This window comes from Delphinus delphis, chromosome 5, assembly GCF_949987515.2.
Source record: "Delphinus delphis chromosome 5, mDelDel1.2, whole genome shotgun sequence".
NCBI lineage: Eukaryota > Metazoa > Chordata > Mammalia > Artiodactyla > Delphinidae > Delphinus > Delphinus delphis.
In genome coordinates, this window is record NC_082687.1 from 74,348,029 (window position 1) to 74,371,153 (window position 23,125).

At 41.0% G+C, this 23,125-nt stretch overlaps 1 protein-coding gene across 12 annotated transcripts in view; it reads left to right on the forward strand.

Annotated features, from left to right (window-relative positions):
- Window positions 1–23,125, forward strand: part of APBB2 (amyloid beta precursor protein binding family B member 2) — a 375,435-nt gene that overhangs the window by 177,537 nt on the left and 174,773 nt on the right. For all 12 annotated transcript variants that reach the window (XM_060012656.1, XM_060012655.1, XM_060012657.1 and 9 more), the window contains one exon: window positions 9,058–9,873. In XM_060012656.1, the coding sequence (XP_059868639.1) occupies window positions 9,058–9,873 (816 nt within the window). The remainder of the gene's footprint in view (window positions 1–9,057; window positions 9,874–23,125) is intronic.

Sequence of the window (23,125 nt, forward strand, 5' to 3'; positions counted from 1 at the left end):
ACCCTATTTCAAGGACACTGCCATTGTCTAATGTTTTTTTGTTTTTTCTCTTTTGGAATTGACTTGAGGCCAGCTTATCAGTTTTTCAAGAAAATCTGTGTTGTTACTTTAGCTTACCTACTTTTCCTCACCTAAACCAGCTTGATCACTGACTATGTTAATCAAACGTGGCCATAAAACTCTAGAGCTATATTTAAGAAATACAGTTGTCTTCAGAAGACATCATTTAGAAGAAGATGAAATGATGAAAACAGCTTAGAAATTGAGCAAAGAAAATATCCTTGGGATAAGCATATAATATCCCAAGGTGACTACATCTGCTGGGTGTGATGTTGGAATACCAGGTTAATTTCCCACCTGGAGTGCCTTTCTCTTCCTTGTCCACCGGTGGACCCTAACCCTAACCCTATCCTTCAAGACCCAGCTCAGCTGTTCCTTTTGTGGGAGTCTTCCTTAAACCTCTGTCCTCATCCTTAATACCTTCTCGTAAGACCCTGTGCTTACTTTAGACATTGGGAGTTTTGTTAATAATGTATCCTTTTGTCTCTGCCCTGAGTTTCTTGAAGAAAAGTGTTTGGTGCATTTTTTTTTTGACTTTCCTCAGATCCACTTGGGATGTTGGGCAGAGTGAGCCCTCAGGCAGTTTAGCTGAACGGGGCATGGGAAACCCCTTAGGTGGGTCAGACCTAGTGGGTGAAATCACCTCTTTATCTTAGAGCCTGGGGAGGTTGTCCTCCTGGTTTAAAAACTTCTAAGGTTCTAATCCTGTGATCTCTCTGACCCAGGGACCCAAGCTGCCTCCTAATAACCTTCGCCTCCTTTGTTCATAGAGAAGTTCTTATCATTTTTGTCACATTGAGAGTTTACTTTCATGAGTAATTTCAGGAAACCAGCTTTATCTTGCCTCTCCTTCCTAAAAGAAAAAAAAAATCTGAGTTTACTTCATTTCCTTAATACTTTGAGGTCTAGTTCAAAAGGCAACATTCCTCAGGGCAGAAGTTTTGCTGTTAACTCCTCAGTGGAAATAAAGTTGTATAGCAGAAAAATTTTAAAAAATGAAGAAAATGTGAAGTCTCATTTAAGAATTGGTCAGGCGTTGAGCTTCCCCGGCCCGTTTGTCAATTTCCAATTTTGTTAAACATGCCAAGGGAGCAGAGGGAGAGCAGGAGGTTATTGAAGAGAGGAGTTTCCTGTCATTACTGACAAACTTTCTTTGACAGGAGGCTAGAGGTCTCAGAAAAGAGAAGCGGGGAGGGCAGGTTTAACTCCGGGCTCCAGCATGGGTTTGTATTAGGATGTCACCTGAGTTACGGGGTTACATCTCAGGGCTGGGGTCTTTGCGACTCAGGGTTTGAGGAAAGCTTTGTTAGTTAGCCATGAAATTAAAGTGACCCTGGCTTACCTAATTTTAGTTAGGCTTCATAAAAAATACTCTGTGCATTATATTAACTACAGCTCTTTTAGTTGCTGAAAATCTATTGGCTTCAATACCCTGGAAGTCCTGGCGCCTCATGTTTCAGGCATGACTCGTTTCAGGGATTCCAGCAGTGTCATTAGGGCATGTTCACTTTCTCTCTGTTTCCTGGCTCTCTCTGCCCGTTTGTTAGGTCTTATGTACACAGGTGTCTCTTCATGGTGACCTCTTAAAGCTCTAGGCTTATAAATCGTCTAGTTCAAGAAAAAGAGAAAAGAGAGCACTTCTCTTCTGATCATTCTGGCAGAAGGCTTAGGATTGGTCATATGCTTTTCCTTGATCCAGTCACCACAGCCATGGAGATGTGCTCCTCTGATTGGCTGGGCCTAGGCCATGGACCTCGTGAATAAGGGGTAGCGTCATCTCTGCCTGAAACACAGGAGCTGAATTCCTCTGTGAGAGCAGATATTTTAATTTTGTCAGTTTTGTTCACTGCTGTCTCCTCAGCAGTTAGAACTGTATCTGTCGCATAGTAAGGCACGAAAAAATATTTGTTGAATGAATGAATGAGCGTGGACGGAGGCTGATTCTCAAGAAAAACTGTGAAGCTTTTACCAGAAAAGAAGGAAATACGTGCCAGGTCATAACAGATGTTTGTGCATCGTGCATGCAGGAGAGTGACAGCAGGAATAATATGAGCTCTCGTCACACTCTTAGCTCTGAACGTATACTGAGCTCTGGAGCCTCTTGAATGGATGTCGCATCTTTGTGAGTTATGCTCGAGACAGCATGATGAATAGATGCGGAGGTGATGGCAAAGTCATGGGTCCCATTCACCTTCGAGATATCCAGGGGCAGAGCCACCTTTGTACTGAAGACAGGCCCTCAGGGTCATGGACATGTGCTTGCTCATTCCTCATTCATTTTGCTTATTTTGTACACGGTTGTGTTCCTGACCTTGGCATGTAATAGATGCTCAGAGAGTATTTAGTTAATGAATGAGTGAAAAATATTTAGTTAATAAATGAGTGAACGATTAATGAACCAAACATTTATTGAGTGCTCTTATGTGCCAGGCTTTGTAAAAGGAACTGGAAACTCTGGAATATAAACATGAAAGGGGAATGCAAATCAAAATTAAATCACACTTGTTTGGGTAGCTATAATCAAAAAGAGACAATAGCAAGTGTTGACAAGAATGTAGAGAAATCAAAACCTTCATGCATTGCTAGTGGGAATGTAAACTGGTACAACTGCTTTGCAGAACAGTCTAGCAGTTCCTCACAAGGTTTTATACACACACACACACACACACACGTATACATATGGTATGTATGTCTGTATATACGTGTGCACATCACGGGAGAATTATAATCAGCAGTTCCGCTCTTGGGTATATATCCAAGAGAATTGAAAACATATGTCCACACAAAAACTTGTACACAAATGTTCATAGCAGCGTTATTCATAATAGCTAAAAAGTGTAAACAATCCAAATACCTGTGTTAACTGATGAACAGATGAACAAAATGTGGTAGATGCATACAGTAGAATATGATTTGATCATAAAAAGGAATGAAGTAGTGACACATACTAAAACATGGATGGTCCTTAAGGATACACATAAGTGAAGGAAGCTAATCACAGAGACCACATATTGTGTGAGTCTGATTATATGAAATGTCCAGAACAGGCAAACCCATGAAGACGGAAAGTAGGTTAGTGGTTTTCAGGGGCTTAGGGGAGGGAGGAATAGAGAGTGACTGCTAATGAGTACAGGATTTCCTTTTGGGGTGATAAAAACGTTCTGCAATTAGGTTGTGGTGATGAATGCACAACTCTGTGCATATGCCAAAGACCCCTGAATTATACTTTAAAAAGGTGAACTTTATGGTATGTGAATTATATCTCAATAAAACTGTCATAAAAAGTGAACAAAACAGTCACTGCTCTCAAGGCGCTTGCAGTGTTGAAGGGGAGAGAGATCTCTCAATTGATATTATAGTATAGTATAGAAGTGCTGATGTGAACTGCATGTCACACACCTAGCACAGAGGATTATGTTCAGGAGTCAGAGAAGACCTAAAGGAGGACATGTGAGCTGGGTTTTGAAGGATTTATAGGAGTTTTCAGGCAGGAAATAGGGCAGGGGTAAAGCAGATGAGGGCAAAGGACCTTCCCGGGCAGAGGAAACAAATTCTATGTGCAGAGGCAAAGAGTTGCAAAGAGGCTTAGCATCCTCAGAAAAGTTCACTGTTGCTGTCATGTAGGGACCACGATGGGAGGGGGAGGTGCAGTGACAGGAGATGTGGTGGGAAGGGTAGATTTAGGCTAGCAGAGGAGAATTTGAAGTGCCTTGTATACTGAGCTGAATTTGGACAACAGGGAGCCAGTAGAATTTTTTTTTTTTTTTCTCCCGGGCCCAGCCGCTCCATGGCATGTGGGATCTTCCCGGACTGGGGCACGAACCTGTGTCCCCTGCATCGGCAGGCAGACTCTCAACCACTGCGCCACCAGGGAAGCCCCAGTAGAAATTTTTAAACTGAGAATTGCACCGTCCGTTTGTTTTTAGAATTGCAGAGGACGAACTGTGTCAGTGTAGACTGGAGTTTGAGAGACTGTTGTGCTTGGGAGATATAGGAGGAAACTTCAAGTGGTGAGAACCTGAAAGCAGCCATAAAGATGGTGAGAAGGGGGAACTCAATTTATTGGAGAAACGTTTTCTAGTAAAATTGACAGAATTTGGTAGGATAAGAAACTCATGAAGGGCTATTCCCAGGTTTCCAGGCAGGGAATTTGGGAGAATGGCAATGCCATGAATTCTCAGTTAGCATCCAGCCCGTGTATTAGTGGACTTAACTTCCCCTCTTTCCCCAGTTTATAGGGAGTAGTACACCAAGTTTTCTTTGATCTATAACTATAGTAAAATCATGTGAGGCAGAGAAAAATGGAACCAGCTTAAATACACCAACTTTTGATTAGAGTCTCAATATAGCATCTTTCATTCTATATCCTTTCATTTCCACGTCCATAGCGCATCTGTTTTTCAACATAATTTGTTATATTACTGTTATGTTGCTATTTCCCATTCTACTTAATTCTCTTCTGTTCAGTGTTATTAATGATACAGATGGTAAACAGGAGGAGATAAGGAACAGAGGAAGGCCCGGAATTGGGTGATGGGGATCACGGGGTGACAGGAGCACGTGTGCTGTGTGCACCAGAGCCTCTGCTGGGCCTCCAGTTTTCTTCACACCAAAGCACGGAGAACTTTAAGCTGTTGGGATCACAGCTGGTGAGAAATCATGTTTGGCAAAGAAGTACACCAGTCTGCTCTGGGTCAAAAAAAAAAAGGCTATTTGACTCTAAATAGTCTTTTCTTCTTTGGGGAGTTATGACAGAATTGAACAGGAATTTTCTTGAGCTGAGGCTGAGGAACAAAATAAATTGGTCTAGACAGTATTGAAGGATTTTATTTTAAATCTTGCCCAGATGCTGCGTGCACGGGGGGAAAGCTGAGATAACTGACCACTGATCACCTTTTCCCTTTCTGAGAGCATTAGTCTTTTTCAAGGAAAGGAAAAATGAATTTACCGTTGACTATTTAGGCAGTAATGGTGGTTTCCTTTCAATCTTTAATAAGAAACTCAAAAATTTAACCTAGGCTTTTTAAGTAAACATTTCTTGAGATGTTAATGAAACACTTGTCTTTTTCATTTTATTCAACAGTTTATTCTGCGAACATTTACTGAGTGCCTACTGCATGATAGACCACTGTGCTTGTTGCTGGAAGTCACAGCTTAGTGATAAACTCAAATAGGTTAAAAATAAAACAGTGTGAGAAATGCTGTTATGCTATGGAGAAATGGAGATAGATTTATGAAAGGCGTAGAAGCAGCAGCCCTGGAATCTGTCTAGAGGGGCAAGAGAAGGCTTCCCAAAGAGGTGACATCTACCCTGAATCTTAAAGGTGGAGCAGAAATTTGCCAGGAAGGAGGGAGGGATGCTGAGAATGTGTGCATGTACAAGGAACGTGACATGTGTGACCAGAGTGTTCCAAGAGCTTCTGAAATCATTAATATGCTTATGTATCATCTTTTTCTTCCAAGTCTCTCACTTACTGCAGTGGGTCTCAGCCTTGGCCACACACTAGAATCACCCAAAGAACATTTCATTTTAATACCCTGACGGGCCCAATCCCAAACTAATTGAATCAGAATTGGGAGTGTCTTAGGGGGTGGGGCCTGGGCTTCTGGGCTTTTTAAAAGCTCCCCAAGGTGTGCATGCAGCTAGGGTTGGAGCAATCCCTTGTTCCTGTCACACCTGTTCCCTTACCTTTCAGAGACCTCTGACCCCTTGGCCTTTTCCTTTTCCCCTAGCTCTTCACCCTCTTCCCGGCTCCGTCTCCTGCCCTCCTCAGGCCAGATCCTGGAGTGCATTCCTCACTGTTCACATCTGACACCTTAATCATGTCCCCCTCTGTGCCTATTTCTTTCCTTTTTAAAAATCCCATTCCAAAGGTTGCCTTTTCATTTTCTGTCTGACTTACTTCACTCAGTATGACAATCTCTAGGTCCATCCATGTCACTGCAAATGGCATTATTTTTTTACTTTTTTATGGCTGAGTAATATTCCATTGTATATTTGTACCACCTCTTCTTTATCCATTCCTCCGTTGATGGACATTTAGGTTGCTTCCATGTCCTGGCTATTATAAATAGTGCTGCAATGAACATTGGGGTACCTATATTTTCGAATTACAGTTTTCTCCAGAAATATATCCCCAGGAGTGGGATTCCTGGATCATATGGTAGCTCTATTTTTAGTTTTTTAAGGAATCTTCATACTGTTCTCTATAGTGGCTATACCAATTTACATTCCCTTTTCTCCACACCCTCTCCAGTGTGTAGGAAGGTTCCCTTTTCTCCACACCCTCTCCAGCATTTATTGTTGTAGAATTTTTTGATTCTGACCAGTGTGAGGTGATATACCTCACTGTAGTTTTGATTTGCATTTCTCTAATAATTAGTGATGTTGAGCATCTTTTCACGTGCTTTTTGGCCATCTCTGTGTCTTCTTTGGAGAAATGTCTATTTAGGTCTTCTGCCCATTTTTTGTTTGGGTTGTTTGTTTTTTTGATATTGAGCTACATGAGCTATTTGTATATTTTGGAGATTAATCCTTTGTCCATTGCTTCGTTTGCAAATATTTTCTCCCATTCTGAGGGTTGTCTTTTCATCTTGTTTATGGTTTCCTTTGCTGTGCAAAAGCTTTGACGTTTCATTAGGTCCCATTTGTTTATTTTTGTTTTTATTTTCATTACTCTAGGAGGTGGATCAAAAAAGATCTTGCTGCGATTTATGTGAGAGAGTGTTCTGCCTATGTTTTCCTCTAAGAGTTTTATAGTATCCAGTCTTAACACTTAAGTATTTCATCCATTTTGAGTTTATTTTTGTGTATGGTGTTAGAAAGTGTTCTAATTTTATTCTTTTACATGTAGCTGTCCAGTTTTTCCCAGCACCACTTATTAAAGAGACTGTCTTTTCTCCACTGTATACTCTTGCCTTCTTTTTCATAGATTAGATGACCATAGGTGCATGTGTTTATCTCTGGACTTTCTATCCTGTTCCATTGATCTATATTTCTGTTTCTGTGCCAGTACCATACTGTTTTGATTACTGTAGCTTTGTAGTATATTCTGAAGTCAGGGAGCCTGATTCCTCCAGCTCTGTTGGCTCAGAGTTTTTATCTGTCACATCCAGGGTATAAAAGCCACTTAAATATTAACTCACCAAGAAATTTTGATGGTATTCTTTCTTAAAATGTTTATAATTATAAGCAGAGTAAAAAAAAAAATTCTCCCTAATAACATTGCTAGGATATAGTATCTAACACCGTAAAATAGCCTCATAGCAATTTTTTTGCCATACCTTCTAAAAAGCCAGCAGATTGCCAGATTTTTTATAATAATGTCACTCTAAATACCCAGAAGTCTAAGTGTAATTTTCTCTTGTGTGCCTATGTTATGGTTGTGTGTCTCAGGGAAAACTTCATGTGGGTTCAATATGGACCCTTTTCATATCAAATGCTGCTCTGGAGTGAGGTTGAATTATAAATTGAAATATGTTTTCTGTAAAATGGTAGTAGTAGCCAAAACAGTATACATTTTTGTTTAAAATTTAGTCATCAGAATAGTGTTTAAAAGGGAAAAACAAACCAGATTCTCAATGAAGCCCAAGTGCAGTAGGTGCTGGGTAAGCAGGAATCCTTATAAATAATAATTCTAAAGAATGGGGCCCAAAGTCTAACCACTTTGGGTTACAGCCTTAGCTATCTCTGTGGGCCATATGGTCATTCTTTCGTAAATATGGACACTGCCTGGAGTGTACAGATTTCCCTAGCTTCCAAGAAGCACACAGACTCTAGAATCAGTGGGTGACTCTTTTCTAAAATAGCTCATCCTGAGTATCGGATGATGGAAAGGGATACCTCTAAGCTTCCAAACAGTAGAACATTCTTACCTTCCTTCCCTGCGGAGGTCTCTGTTTTGCCTGGTGGAGGAAGAGGGAGTTGTCATAGTACAATTTCAGGAATGTTGGGAGCTGTGCTTTGGTTCATCTACTGCTGGTGTAGAGCCCACGGAGGTCTCTGGAGGGCAAGGGATCAGATAAGAAAGAAGTCATTCCTTATAGACTGAGAAATCTGAAACCTTAGAAATTCTTGCTGATGAATTTTATTCCCTTCTAGTCTGAGAAACCTTTCTGTCTTCCTAGCAAGAGACGCATGGAACAAATCACTGATGGTGTGAACAATATTTGAGATAAATGCAACTGTCAGATAATTTCCTAGGAGTTCTGCAAGGGCTTGTGGTGACTGCAAACCGCTGAGTCTGTGTTTTAATTCAGTGGAATATATTCAGACTCCTTTGGGGAGTCTAACACGTCTTTAGCCAAGGGCTCGATGCTACATTATTAGTAATAGTTTTATGTGAGTATGTATGTTCTTGAGCAATTAAGCCATTTCTCCAAAATTTCTGTTTAGTACAAACAGTAAGCTCAGGTCAGAAATGTTCACAAGACATTATCAAACTCTAATGGAGGTTTGATTTTTCCTGGTGTTCAGAACACAATTTCTAAACATGGTGAAGAAAAATTACCTTGGATGTATGGTGCTTCATTGAACAGTGACCTTTCAGGTTAATTAAGAAAGCTGGAGCCCCAGAGGATTTTTGAGCAACTTTTTTGTTGCCTGAGGGAATGACAGAATAGAAATGTGATGTAAATGTTTAGAAAGGGGATGATTTGCAAGGTTGTGAAAAAGCGAAGACCAGCTGCTGGAAGAAAATGCTTTTATATGATTTCAAAAGAGAGATACTTTTTTACTTTAAGTAAAATTTGGACCCTCAGACCTCCTAGCTTTTCTATAAATTGGCTTTTGTGTGTACACATTAAGCCTTTTATTTGCTCCTGTTTAATGTATGAGCAAACGTTGAAAAGAGAGAGGAAAATGGGTCTGTTCTACAAAACTGCAACGGAAGCATTGGTTCTTTCAATTTTCTGTATAGAAATGTTTGCTCACTCTCTATGCTAAGTAGTTTAATCATGCCAGGCGTCTAATGACCAGTTTTCTTTTTTTCTTTCCAGCTGACTCAGGTGTAGACACTTTGGCAGTGTTTATGGCCAGCAGCGGAACGACAGACGTCACGAATCGGAATAGCCCAGCCACACCACCAAACACCCTTAATCTCCGTTCCTCCCACAATGAATTGTTGAACGCTGAAATAAAACACACAGAAACCAAGAACAGCACACCCCCCAAATGCAGGAAAAAATATGCACTGACTAACATCCAGGCGGCGATGGGCCTCTCGGATCCGGCTGCACAGCCCCTGCTGGGAAATGGCTCTGCCAACATCAAGCTGGTGAAAAATGGAGAGAACCAGCTCCGGAAGGCTGCAGAACAAGGGCAGCAGGACCCCAACAGAAACGTCAGCCCCACTGCAGTCATCAACATAACTTCTGAGAAGTTAGAGGGTAAAGAGCCCCACCCACGGGATTCCTCGGGCTGCGAGATTTTACCCTCCCAGCCCCGAAGAACCAAGAGCTTCCTGAATTACTATGCAGACCTGGAAACCTCAACCAGAGAACTCGAGCAGAACTTGGGAAACCAGCACGGGGCTGTGGAAGAGAAGGCCCAGCCAAGCCAGAGCCAGGCCTCCACCGTCGCTGGGAATGGCGACTTACTGCTGCAGAAACCAAACAGACCCCAGTTCAGCCCTGAAGATGGCCAGATAGCCACCGTATCATCCAGCCCGGAGACCAAGAAGGATCACCCTAAAACGGGGGCCAAAACTGACTGTGCACTCCACCGGATCCAGAACCTGGCACCGAGTGACGAGGAGTCCAGCTGGACGACCCTGTCCCAAGACAGTGCCTCCCCCAGCTCTGCAGATGAGACAGGTACCTGGGAAAGGTGTAGCCTACGGTGGCACTTTCTTTTGGTGTTTTCCCTTATTGATGGAATTAATCTCTACACTGACCCCCTCCCCCAAATTTTTATCTGCAGGTAGAGAAGAACATGAGCCTCTTGGGGTAAAGTTGGGCAGTTTGTGTGAAAATATCATTAGATTCCTCAGCGGTTTCATTTTGATTCATACATAAGTTGTTTGTCCCGGGAAGCATTTTTGTAAAAGAAATAGCTCCCCGGTGTTAAGTACAGTAAAACATCACCTGTTTAGCAACTATACTGCCAGTGGTTAGGTGAACTATTTCTATATACTATGTAGAAATGCTGGGTTTTGTTAAGGAAAATAATAAAAGGGAGACACTTGCCGGGGGCAAGATATAAACTGAAAAAGAGAACCAAGTATTTTAAAATTCTCTGAAAAAACTTTATTTATGCTCAAGCTAATGAAAAGTTTAAGGTTTAAAAAGTTGAAAGTCTATTCATTAAAGGCATTTCCTTTTTGACCTTTACATTTTATTAGCCTTGTTCAAGTGATATTTGAAAGTGAGAAAGTACTGTTTCTTTTAACATATATTTAGAAGTTTTGGATTTTAGCTAGTCTAGTTGAGACCAGTCTTTCCTAACTTTTGTCTATATTTTGTAACATCTTTGGATTTTTCAGAGGAGTGAAAATTGTCACAGAAATAAACAGGGTCCTAAAAATCAGCTACTTTTAATCTTATCTTCTCATAGCCCCTGTTTTACTGATCATGAGGTTAAAAGACTGGAGAACGGTATTGTGTCTGAATTCACTGTAAACAGGCATTCACAGAGGCTTATTTCTTTAACCTAACCCTGCCTCTGGTGGATCCCAGGGCTCCGTTAATGTGATACAGATGTAACAGATAGAACCACCAGGGAAGGAACTGACATTTTACCCACCTATAAGGCAGAGAAATTACAAGGACTACAGATGGGAAAAGAGGAGAAAGTAAGATATTAACTTGTTTAAAAAAACAAAAAAAAAGTGGTTTTGAAGTGCCCTTTAAAACCAGAGTGCTTTAAATGATAGATTTCATCAGCCTCCTGTAGCTGGATGTGGCAGTAGAGAGGTTGAGATGAGCCCATTTCATCTCAGAAATGCCTGGATCTGCACATTATTGGAATCGTAATTATGTATAGTAATGTCACTGAGTTCACAACTCTCTATTACTTTTCACATTTAGAGACTTCATATCCTGTAGCCGATGGACACTGTCACCTGCTAGTGTTTGAATCTATATAAATGGCTCCTTGAGTGTCTCACATTCAAACTCAACCTCATGTGTCCAGCGCCCTCCACTGAGGCCACACTGTCTTCCTCACGTCGTGGCAGCCTTCCTGCTGCTCTTCCAGGCCCTGTGCTCCCTTTTGTAGCTATATTTTAAATTTTACTGAAAGGTATTAAGTAACAGTAAAGTCTGTCTCCTCGGTTCCTCACTCTGGCCCCCTTTTTTCCAGTGACAACCACTACTTTTTTTTTAGTTGTTTTTTTTTTTTTCAGAAACCATTTTAGGCATGTACCCACATTTATAATAAATATTCAAATTTACCCAAATTTTATAATGATATTTTTGAAGAGTCCTTACCATTTAGAGATACATACTAAAATATTATAGTATAATATATTATACTATAATATAGTATATGGGATTTTGCCCATAAGCTGATCCTTGTTAAAGGTGGGTACATAAGGGTTTATTATTCTGTTCTCTCTCATTTTGTATGTTTAAAAATTTCCACAGTAAAAATTAAAACAAGAAAAAAAATGACACATTACATATTTTATAAATGCTTTGCTTTTTCCACCAAAGTATATATTTTGCAGATCAGTTCATATCAGGATATAGCATTTTTCTACCTCAGGCTGAATTTAAGTATTAAGCATGCTGTTCCACCCTCTTTAAGCTCCATGATTTATTTAATGATTCCCTCGCTGCTGAGTGTTTAGGGTATTTCTATCCCTGGCCCCTTCGCTTACTAAGTGCTGGTGTCAAAAAGGGCTGGTGGTGGGCTTCCCTGGTGGCGCAGTGGTTGAGAGTCCGCCTGCCGATGCAGGGAACACGGGTTCGTGCCCCGGTCCGGGAGGATCCCGCATGCCGTGGAGCGGCTGGGCCCGTGAGCCATGGCCGCTGAGCCTGTGCGTCTGGAGCCTGTGCTCCGCAACGGGGGAGGCCACAACAGTGAGAGGCCCACGTAATGCAAAAAAAAAAAAAAAAAGGGCTGGTGGTGAGCACCAAGTTTATTTTTTATTTTATTTATTTATTTGGCTGCATTAGGTCTTAGTTGCAGCATGCGGGACCTTTTGTTATGGTGCGCAGGCTTCTCTCTAGATGTGGCGTGAGGGCTTCAGGGCGTGCGGGCTTAGTTGCCCCACGGCATGTGGGATCTTAGTTCCCAGACTAGGGATCGAACCCGCGTTCCCTGCATTGGAAGGCAGATTCTTAACCACTGGACCACCAGGGAAGTCCCAAGAGCACCAAGTTTAACCTGTACCTGTACACTGGCTTGGTCCACTGCCACTCTCTCCAGGGGGCCTTTCCAGGGTCCCCTCAGCTCACCACTCATTTGCTCGGTGTCCTGGTGTTACTTGCTGCTGGGGTTTCTCTACAGAACCCATTACAGGGCTTGGCATGTGATGTGAACTGGATTAGAGTTTTCTGACGTGTTGAGAGGATACATTCATTTTTCATTCTTAAAGTCGCTTTTGAAGACCTTGAGTTTTAGAGTAAGGATGGCAGTATGGTGATGGCCCGTAATGGCTAGCTAAGGATAGACATTTTGAATCAGATGTGCTTGAAAAAGTGTGTTAGCTGGGACCCAACTCTCTGAAGCTGTGAGACTGAGTTTTTTACAAATGCTAGAAGCCATCCCTTCAAAATCATCACTTTGGGATCTTTATTTCAGCGTAATGCAATGCCTCAGAATATTAATAATATTTGGGAGTTCTTTTGGAATTTCCTTAGAGCCAGTTGTGAACTCCAACTGAAAAGGCACCTCTTTACTTCATGATCACACAGATCACATAAATTAGCGAGTAAAATAAAATAATTGATTATTCAGCCTTGGTATTTTTTTTGAGGTAATCTTTCCAGTGAAACATACTGTTAGTGTTCACAGTGATCACAGTCTTTTTTTTTTTTTTTTGCCACACTGTGTGGCACGTGGGATCTTAGTTCCCCGATCAGGGATCGAACCCATGCCCCCTGCATTGGGAGTGCGGAGTCTTAACCACTGGACTGCCAGGGAAGTCCCACAGTCAATTTAAATTAAACACTTCTAATGGTGAAGTTATTATTATATATGTTTTATATAGTATATATGAGTTTTTATATATATATGTAAAATAAACACAAAATACTAATTGTTGAAAGAAAAGAAATAAGTGCAAGTATTTTGTAAGATACTAGTATGCAGCACCATTTTACATATATACATATATACAAAGTGTACATACTTGCTTATTCACTGTGTGCTAAGCAAGTATTCATCACAGTGGTGTATGTTGTATGACTAAATCTTGACCCAGTTATCTTTGGATTGTAGACTGTGCTTTGGGGAGCCTGGAAAAATAAATAGACTCATTTCTACCTTAGGGGCACGCTTTCCAAGTTATAAAATATTTTTATAAAATGCTATTTATAAAATAAAATGCACTGCCCAGCCCAGAGACTGACCACTTGCTATTTCCCTTTCTTTCTGAATTGCCCAGGTTGGCACGTTAGTAACTTTCTTTGCACAGTCAATCATGTATATATGTTTCTCCTCTTTTCCTCCTATGTCGTCTGTCCTTTGAGAAGCAAGAGGTTATTAGAAGCCGGGGGCGGTGGGGAAGCATCAGCGGAGTTACTGAGTTTCATAGGAATTTAGAAAAGTTCAAAAGAATGCTCTGACCTGGATTCTAAAAGAAAGTGTTGCATCATTTTGGTACTTGAAAGTGAGAACCTTAAGTCTGTTCAGGTTTTGCCAGAGATGCAGTCCCCTCAGTGGCCCCAGGTAAGCATGATGGCTCAGATAAATATAGGTTGGTCAGATTGTGTGTAGTCTTTCCATTAATCACCTGGTGTTTTATGTTTGCTTCATGAAAACTTCGGAAAGACACAACATTCTGATACTACCAGGGTACCTAGTTTATACCAACAGGTAACTTAGGTTTAATTTGGGGCTTAATAAAATTGAAGATACAAAGTATGAAACTGGGTGGATCTTGTGGAATAGCCATTTCAAAATTAGGTTCATTACTAAAGTGTACGAAGGCAGAATATACACCGAGAAAATCAAATCTAGGTGGTGCAACAGTGGGCCCAGTGCTGCATTAATTTATCATTGAGAGGATGGGCGCTAGAGTCAACTTCCTGAGTTCAAACCTCAGCTGGGTTCCATGTAGGCAATTTGCATAGCCTCTCAACTGTTAAATGGGGGTGCTAGTAGGGTTTTAGCATAGATCTGTTGTGAAGATTAAGTGAGAGCATCTCTGAAGAGCTCTTAGAACAGTGTCTGGCATATAGCAAGAGCTTAATAAATATTAGTGCTTATCATTATTAGTGATAATCATTATCCGTGCAGCAGTGAGATAAAAGTTTACTTCTCTCTTAATTACGGATTACCTATATTTTGGGCTCTGATTTTATTACATATTAAAAAAAATTTTTTTAATTGGAGTGTAGTTGCTTTACAGTGTTGTGTTAGTTTCTGCTGTACAGTGAAGTGAATCAGCTTTGTGAATACATATATCCCCTTTTTTGGATTTCCTTCCCATTTAGGTCACCACAGAGCATTGAGTAGAGTTCCCTGTGCTATACAGCAGATTCTCATTAGTTATCTATTTTATACATAGTGGTGTATATATGTCAATCCCAGTCTCCAAATTCGTCCCACCCCACCCCCCTTTCCACCCCTGGTCTGCATACGTTGGGCTCTGATTTTAGTTAGGACTTTCTGCATCTTCTAAGGGCAGGGATTGGTTTGTCTTCATCTTTATGCTGTCAATGCCTGAAATATAGCAGGTAAACTTAGTAAATAAATAATGACTAATTGAATAAAAATGAAAGCTATCTACATATATCTCCAAATGGCCCTGATGTATTGAGTAAATCATTTAGTATTATATTTTAATCAATGCCTGATTTTGATATTGGGTACATATTTTTAACTTAATTGATGATATTGCCTCACAGTGGAGGGGGGATACTGATTAACAAATTTCTGGGGAAGGCACAGTGAAATTTTGGTTGCCAGGTCTTGTTTGTGATACTCTCTCACACTCAGGTGGCCATGCTGGGACTTGAACCAAGATCTTTGGACCTAGCATCCAGCACTTTTCCACTGTATCATAGTTCTGAGACCTAGGCTAGTGGCACCAGTGGCTGAATACATCAGACTTTATCCACTTCAACTAGATTATCCTGATAATCTGAAAGATAGAAAATTATATTTTAGAGAACCTTTCCATTCCTGTAAACAATTGAGTTTTAGCTCAATTTTCATCTTCTCTGTGAAACCTTTCTAGACCCTCTGAACTGTTGAAAGTCCTTTTTCTGTACCTCAAGGAAATATTTCCAATTCTCTGTTATCACATTCCTCTCAGCAGTTTGTAACCTTACTGGAAAGTTTTTGTTTAGACTTGGAGCTCCATGAAAGTAGGAGCTAAGTCTTCATTACGTGTGGATGTGAACCTCTTCACACAGTACGTAACACATAGTGACAGGCTCCATAAATGTTATCGGTTTGCTGGTTGGGTAGATAGAGCTGGACCACAAACATGCATACTTTGAGGTTTGCTATATCAGTACAGCTTTAGAAATAGAAAAGGTAAGCACAACTTGTATAAAATAATTGTTCAGAACACCTGGATACGGTGATTCTTATTTGTATTCTAGGCTCCAGGGAGGGACGAAGAGTTGGGGCCAGTAGTTCAGTGTGTCACAAACGTTCTTTGTGTTTGAGTTTTTAAGTCTACAAGTCAGAATAGCCAGGGTTAAGGAAAAGGACCATTTTGTTTTCACTTACCTTCACACTTCGCCTTGCATTGTAAGTTGAACCATGTTGCTCGAGAGTTTGAATCCTTTGCTGTCTTAAGTTGATTGGTTTCCAGTCTTGAGGCAAGCAAAGTGGAACTCTTGCAAGTTGGATAGCTGGTGAGGGCAAAAGCCAAGGCACAGACCTAATTATGTCAACACAATTGGCAGCACTAATTATTTCTGGCCTTAGCTAGCTTAAGAGTGTTAGAGCTTTGGATAAGTTTATATTATTAACTTTCCAAAACGTCTTCTAGATGTTCATTTTATGTGGAATGGATTTTGGTAATTTCAACCATAAATTACTTTTAAATTGCTTTTTGAAAGCTCCCATCCCTTTAAAAAAAAGTTCCAGGATATAGAAAAGACCCAGTGTTCAGCTGGTTTGTCCTGCTGAATTACTTTTAATCTTTCAAACACCCTTTAGTGAGTCACTAGCCTTCTTGTCTTGTCTTCTCAGTTGAGCGTTCCCTGATGTGACAGGAGGAATTCAAGAAGACAGATGTGAGATGTTTCCAAAATAGCTTGGACACATAGTTCTGGGATGGATGGTGTGATTTCCAAATTAGATTTTAGTATCTCAGGAGTAAGATGTATAAAAATATTTTTTATCTCACCTCATGAACTTAAGGAAGAAAATGATTTTGCTCAATTAATTATTTTTGGAAAGTTCTAGAAACAGTTTATATTCAGTTGAATGATAGGATAGGTTTTGGTTGCCTTCCATTATAAAGTATTATACTAGATACTTCAGGGTACACAAAAAAATGAATACAGTGCTATGAGTGGCAAAAGAAGTCTACCAGTCTAGTAGTGAACACAAGACCGTTGATATATTCAAGATGGAACCAGGAAGGAGCCATGAGATGGTGGCATGTTGTGGGGTAAGGAGAGCTTAGAGGAGGAAGAAACTTTGGGATATGGAAGCTCAGGCATCGAAGTTATCTGTGCTGGAGATTAAATAGGTTTTCAACAGATGAAGATGTGGGGAGATCATTGCCCTTCAGAGCTGTTAAAAAAGTAAGGAGTCCTGGACTTCCCTGGTGGCACAGTGGTAGAGAGTCCGCCTGCCAATGCAGGGGATACGGGTTCGTGCCCCGGTCCGGGAAGATCCCACATGCCACGGAGCAGCTGGGCCCGTGAGCCATGGCCACTGAGCCTGCGCGTCTGGAGCCTGTGCTCCGCAACGGGAGAGGCCACAACAGTGAGAGGCCCGCGTACCGCAAAAAGAAAAGAAAAAAAAAAAAAGTAAGGAGTCCTTTTCTTTTTTTAAATTAATCACTGAAGAAGTGTAATTCATGATTTTTTCCCCCACTCTTATGTCTGCTTTACTGACATCTTGAAATTAAAAATTTTAGAACCTAGTTTGGCAGGTTGCTCGGCTTCTGGGGAGAGGGAGTGGACAGAGACAGAGAGTGGCTGCTTAGGAAATGACTGGTTGCAGTCCTCCAGTAGTCCTGCGTGAAGTGCTCCCGGAAGTGCCAGTGATGCCTCCTTGGAGGAGGGCATGTCGCCTCTAAGATTGTGACTCAGTGGGATCACAGAGACAAAAGTACTACCAGCCACTTTCAGAAGTTTTCTAGTCCAATTTCCTCATGAACATTCTGCCCTGACCCATTGTCCTCACAAAAGACCCTAAGTTAATAAACTTAATGGTTTGTTCACCATTGCTTTGTTTTAATTCATCCATTCATTTTTTCATTTGTTAATTCATATATATGTACTCATGCCAATTATTTTTTTACTGTCTACTCTGGGGACTGTGCTAGGTGCCCCAGACATAGAATTAAATTAGAACCAGTCTGTGACCTCAGATAGCTCACCTACAGTTTCCTGTCTCCATGGAAGATGTCCCCACCATCTGAAATGCGTCCCTGGGTTCTTTGTCCCATTTCACACGGCATGCCTCAGGAAGTACGGAAAGATAAAGCCCATCCCCAGATCCTGGGTAGTGTAAGTTTACTAGCAAAGAAGAGAAGAAGGTGTTTAGATGTTATATTAGTTTCTCAGGACTGCTGCAACAAATTACCATACACTTTGTTTTAAGCCTTCCCTGGTGGCACAGTGGTTGAGAGCCCGCCTGCCAATGCAGGGCAAGTGGGTTCGAGCTCTGGTTTGGGAAGATCCCACATGCCGCAGAGCAGCTAAGCCCGTGTGCCACAGCTACTGAGCCCGCATGCTACAGTCACTGAAGCCAGCGTGCCTAGAGCCTGTGCTCCACAACAAGAGAAGCCACCGCAATGAGAGGCCTGCCCACCACAGTGGGCAGTGAAGAGTAGCCCCCGCTCGCTGTAACTAGGGAAAGCCCACGAGCTGCAGCGAAGACCCAGTGCAGCCAAAAATAAATAAATAAAATAAATTTATTTAAAAAAAAACAAACATACCATACAGGCTTAAAACAAAGAAATTTATTCTCACAGTTCTGGAGGCTAGAAGTTTGAAATCAAGTTATCAGCGGGCTTATTCACCCTCTAAAGGCTCTTTCCTTGCCTCTTCTAGGCTTCTGGTGGGTCCTGGCAATGCTTGGCATTCCTTGGCTTATAGCTGCATCCCTGCAGTCTCTGCCTGTGTCTTCCCATGGCCTTCTTATAAGGACAACAGTCGTTGGATTTAGGGCCCACCCTAATCCACTGCGACCTCACCTTAACTAATTATATCTGCAAAGACCATGTTTCCAAATAAGATCACATCCTGAGGTTCTGAGGATATGAATTTTAGAGGAATACTGTTCAACCCAGTACAAATATCTTCGTAGATAATTCCTTAATATCTGCAAGACAGAGGAGATGTGAAAGGATATTTGCAGAAAATTTATGCTTAAATTTTTCAGGAAGGAAAGTTAATACTTGCAGATATTGTCAGAATTGACAAATGAATAGAGTATGCTGCAGAGGACCTCAAGGTTGTTTTGGTTGCCTTCACCCAAATTCTTCTATGAAGGAACTTAGTGTGGACCTGTTACTGGTGAATCTGAAACCATAAACCCAACTGAGATTGGGAGTGAGTATGGGAAGGGCAGGAAAATGTGATAAAGACACTGTAAAGCTTCACATTTAGCAGTCTGGCTCGGTTCTGAACAGGAGAGTTCAGGGAACTTGGCAATGTGGGGATGGTGTTATTCCTTTGGATCAAAGCTTAAAAACAGGCAGACAGGGCTATTAGCAACAGCCATGCTTTTCTTACCTCTGTTTAAGAGACATTGCTTACCAAACATAGAGTATGTTCTTAGGAGCTGTGCAGAATATAAAAGAAAAACTATGACCCTAACTTTAGGGCCATGCAAAGGCAATATGATGCCATGAAAGTTTCAGAGATCACAAGTGCACAGCGCTGGGGAGTGCGCAGGGAGCCTGCAGACAGGTTTCGTCTCGCACATGATGTTTTGAATTAGATGCCAATGCTTAGAAATTGGGAGCTTTTACATAGAAACATGGGTTTCCCCTTTCTTTTCTAAATCCAGAAATCTCATAACACTGGGCTCAAAGGCCATGGAGGCCCCAGTCAGCGGCAGCCCTTTAGATGGTCCTGCTTTCTGGGGCTCAAGGCATTAGGCCTGTGGATTCCTGCTCCAAGTGTCAGCCATCACACACACATGAAAATATTATAGTAGAAAGAACTAGGCTTGGTTGGTCTTGCCTGTTACAGCTGCGTGCAACTGTAATGCTATATAGTAGCAGCATGCTTGCACCTGCAGACTTCTTTTTGTTTTGTTTTGTTTTTGTTTTTGTTTTGCGGTACGCTGGCCTCTCACTGTTGTGGCCTCTCACTGTTGTGGCCTCTCCCGTTGCGGAGCACAGGCTCTGGATGCGCAGGCTCAGCAGCCATGGCTCACGGGCCCAGCCACTCCGCGGCATGTGGGATCTTCCCGGACCGGGGCACGAACCCGTGTCCCCTGCATTGGCAGGCAGACTCTCAACCACTGCGCCACCTGGGAAGCCCCCTGCAGACTTCTTTTAATCATAGTCATCCTAGTCTCAGTCCCATGCCTTCTGGTAGAATTATAAAGTGTGACATGAACTGTTAAGCAAAACATGCTTGAAAATTCCAAAGACATCTTCAGATGACTTCTCAGAGTTCTCCATCTGTTAATCTGGTTAGAGGAGGGAAGACATTAGCTTTTCAAAAGCTAGGTTGTAGGTGGTTCATAAATTTTGTGCTTCAGGTCTGGCTCGGTTAATACACCCAGTTTGCTTTCATAAATGTGAGGGTAGTTACCAATTACCCTTATAATTTTTATATTGTGTTTCCCTTTCAGATCCCTTGGGTTCAAAGGAGTGAAATAAAATCTTCCTATTCGAACAGATTTGACGAGAAAATTGAATCATTTAACTATTAGAAAATCATATGTGGTCAGCATTCCATGTGTAGGGGTCAGAACGTGAGAGGACGGGATAACTCCAGCTCTAAAACATTGTTGTCAGTATCTAAGAGAGGAGGTGGTATTTATTACTACGTGAGCTTTCCCTTTTTTCCCTCTTTGTTTTGCCTTCTATAGATTTACTCTTGAATATGATTGAGTTTAATCTTTGCAAGGATTCTTCTTTAATATCATTAAGGACATCGTTAGGTGATCATTCTTCTTCCTCAGCATAATTTGCAGAAGTCTTCCTATAGAACTGTACTGAATTGGTACACCTAGGATATTATAAAGGTAGATCTCCATCCTGTAAGTGGCTTGTTTAGGAAGCTGATTTTGGTCTGCTATTTTTTTGTTACCAGGACACTTTTTTTCTCATACACATGGTAGTGTACGTGATGGTTAGGTATACAAGACGGCTGGCCCATAAAAGCCTACTTAGACATGTGAAATAGTATCAGTAGAACTGTAGGACCTTTCCTCAGCATGTTCTAGAAGAAAAGGTGATCATAGTTCTATGTGATTTTGTCAGAAAGTGGAAGAATGGAGATGGCCCCCAACTCCAAACCATTGGCAAATGGTTTCGGGAGGTGTAGCAAAGGAAGTTCAAGGGCTGAGGGTGGTGAGTTAGATACCTGGTAATTGGAAGCCTCCAGGGACACTTCTTTGTAATGGGCTTACTCCTCAGTTCCTACTTTTCTGTTTCTGCTCCAGGGATGTGTCCTTTGGGGGACCTTTGACCAACATTTCCTTTCATCCTTTGCTTACTATGGACAAGGAAGACATTCTATGACCTCCTGCCCTTCCTTTCTTTCCCTGGAAAAAGCATCAGCTTCTTTTCAGTGTTCCCTAGTGGCTTTCACCTTTTAGTCGATGTCTTGTCCCTCTGTCTCTTGCTTATTTTTCCTCCACATGCTATGGAATAAGAGCCCTGAGTCAGTGAATGGACTCTCTGTATAATGTATCAGAGAGAAGCATTTTCACCTCAGGTCTGTTGTATCTTCAATGTAGTTAAGCATTGTTGGGTTGGTAAAGTCTAGACTGTTTATTTTTAGGATACTTTTTAGTAAGGGTGATAAGTTAACCTTAATCTACTCACATACTTTCAACTGATGAATGTCTGCTGAGTTCCTAGTATGTGCAAGGAACTGAGCTAGTTCCCTGGGTGATTCCAAGATTGAGGCATAAGCTTTCATTCAAGGAACTCAGAGGCTCCTTCCTCAAGATTATTTTAAATCTCTGTCTTACCACTTTCTGGGCTTTAGAGTCAAACATTCTGACTCATCCCAGTTCCATCACTTTCTTAACCTCTGAGTCCCAAGTTTCTTATCTCTAAAGTGGGGATAATAATAGTACCGACCTTATAAAATTGTTACTTAAAGCCCTTGGTGCAATAACTGGCTCACAGAAAGCATTTTTTGAAATGTTAACTGTCATTATATTTATTGTCTTATCTTTGCTACGAGATTGAAACCTTCTTCCGGGTGTAAGCTGTTTTGCCTTTGTTGTTGTTGTCTTTAATCCCCAGAAATGACTCCATTTGATGGGTACTCATGTTTGAGTGACTGCTTAGCATAATAGGTAAACTGTGTTATTTATACTAGGAGTGCAACAAATGAAAGGTAATAGTTTACCTTCAAGACGTTCCCAATAATTAAGAGGATGCATAGATCCTCCGCTTCTCAAAGTTAACATTCAGGAAAGTCTCCCGGGGATCGTGTTGAAATGTAGATTGTGATTCAGTAGGTTTGGGCTAGGGCCTGAGATTCTGCATTTTTAGCAAGCTCTGTCATAACTCTGGTGCTTGACTGCACGCTGAGTGGTAACACCGGGCTGTAAACCACAGGAGGAAGGGTCCAGTCTGTTTTATTCGCTGCTTTATCCGGAGCACACAGGGTAAACAGTGCCTGGTTTATACTTGTGTTAAAAGAATAACATAAGCATACCTCAAAACATAAGTAGTTGGTACCGGCTAGATTTTTGCCAAGTATGCAGAACAGATCAGGGTCATAAAGTTCTGGATAAGGTATTCCTTGACCTGGAGGGCTCTTGTGATACAAGAAGAGGACAAAATTGAAAGACAGATGGGGTTTGGAGAAATAAAGAAGTAGTGGGCACACGGAACAAAGAAACTGGAAGAAATCAAAAGTAGAGTTTGCTCTAAGGTGCTGTTCTCAAACTTTTTGGTCTTGGGGGACCTCTTTACACTTTCAAAAATTATTGAGAATTATTAATTAAAAATTAAATTAAAATTTTAATTAATAATTAAAAATTATTGAGACCCCAAAGGTCTTTGCTTATGTGGATTATATCTATAAGTGTTTATTTATTTAGAAATTAAAACAGGTATTTTAAAAAGTTACTTATTTAAAAAAGAATAAGAAACCCATTAATGTTAACAAAATAGGATGTTTTGTGAAGCACAACCATCTTTTCCCCAAAGCCAACAACAATTTATGAGAGAAGTGATAATTGTTTTATTTATTTGAAAATCTCTTTAATGTATGGCTTAGTTGAAGGCATCTGGATTCTCTTATCTGCTTCTACCTTTAGTGTGTCTTAGTAAATTGTTTTGATTAAAGTAGATGGAGAAAATCCTTCCTACCTCTTACAGATATATAGGCAGAAATAGCCTTTTCAGGCAATTATGGATATTCTTTTTTTGATGTTACACCAAAACTTGGTGATTGGTAGTTTCTTAAAGGTTAGTTACAATGTAGAATCTGAAACCACAATAGTAAACTTTTTCGTCCTGTGTTATATTAAAATCCATTGGTCTGTCATACATAATTTTGTAACATCATGCATTGGCAATTTGGAAAATGTTGGTTCAGTGAGTTATGAAGATCTTCC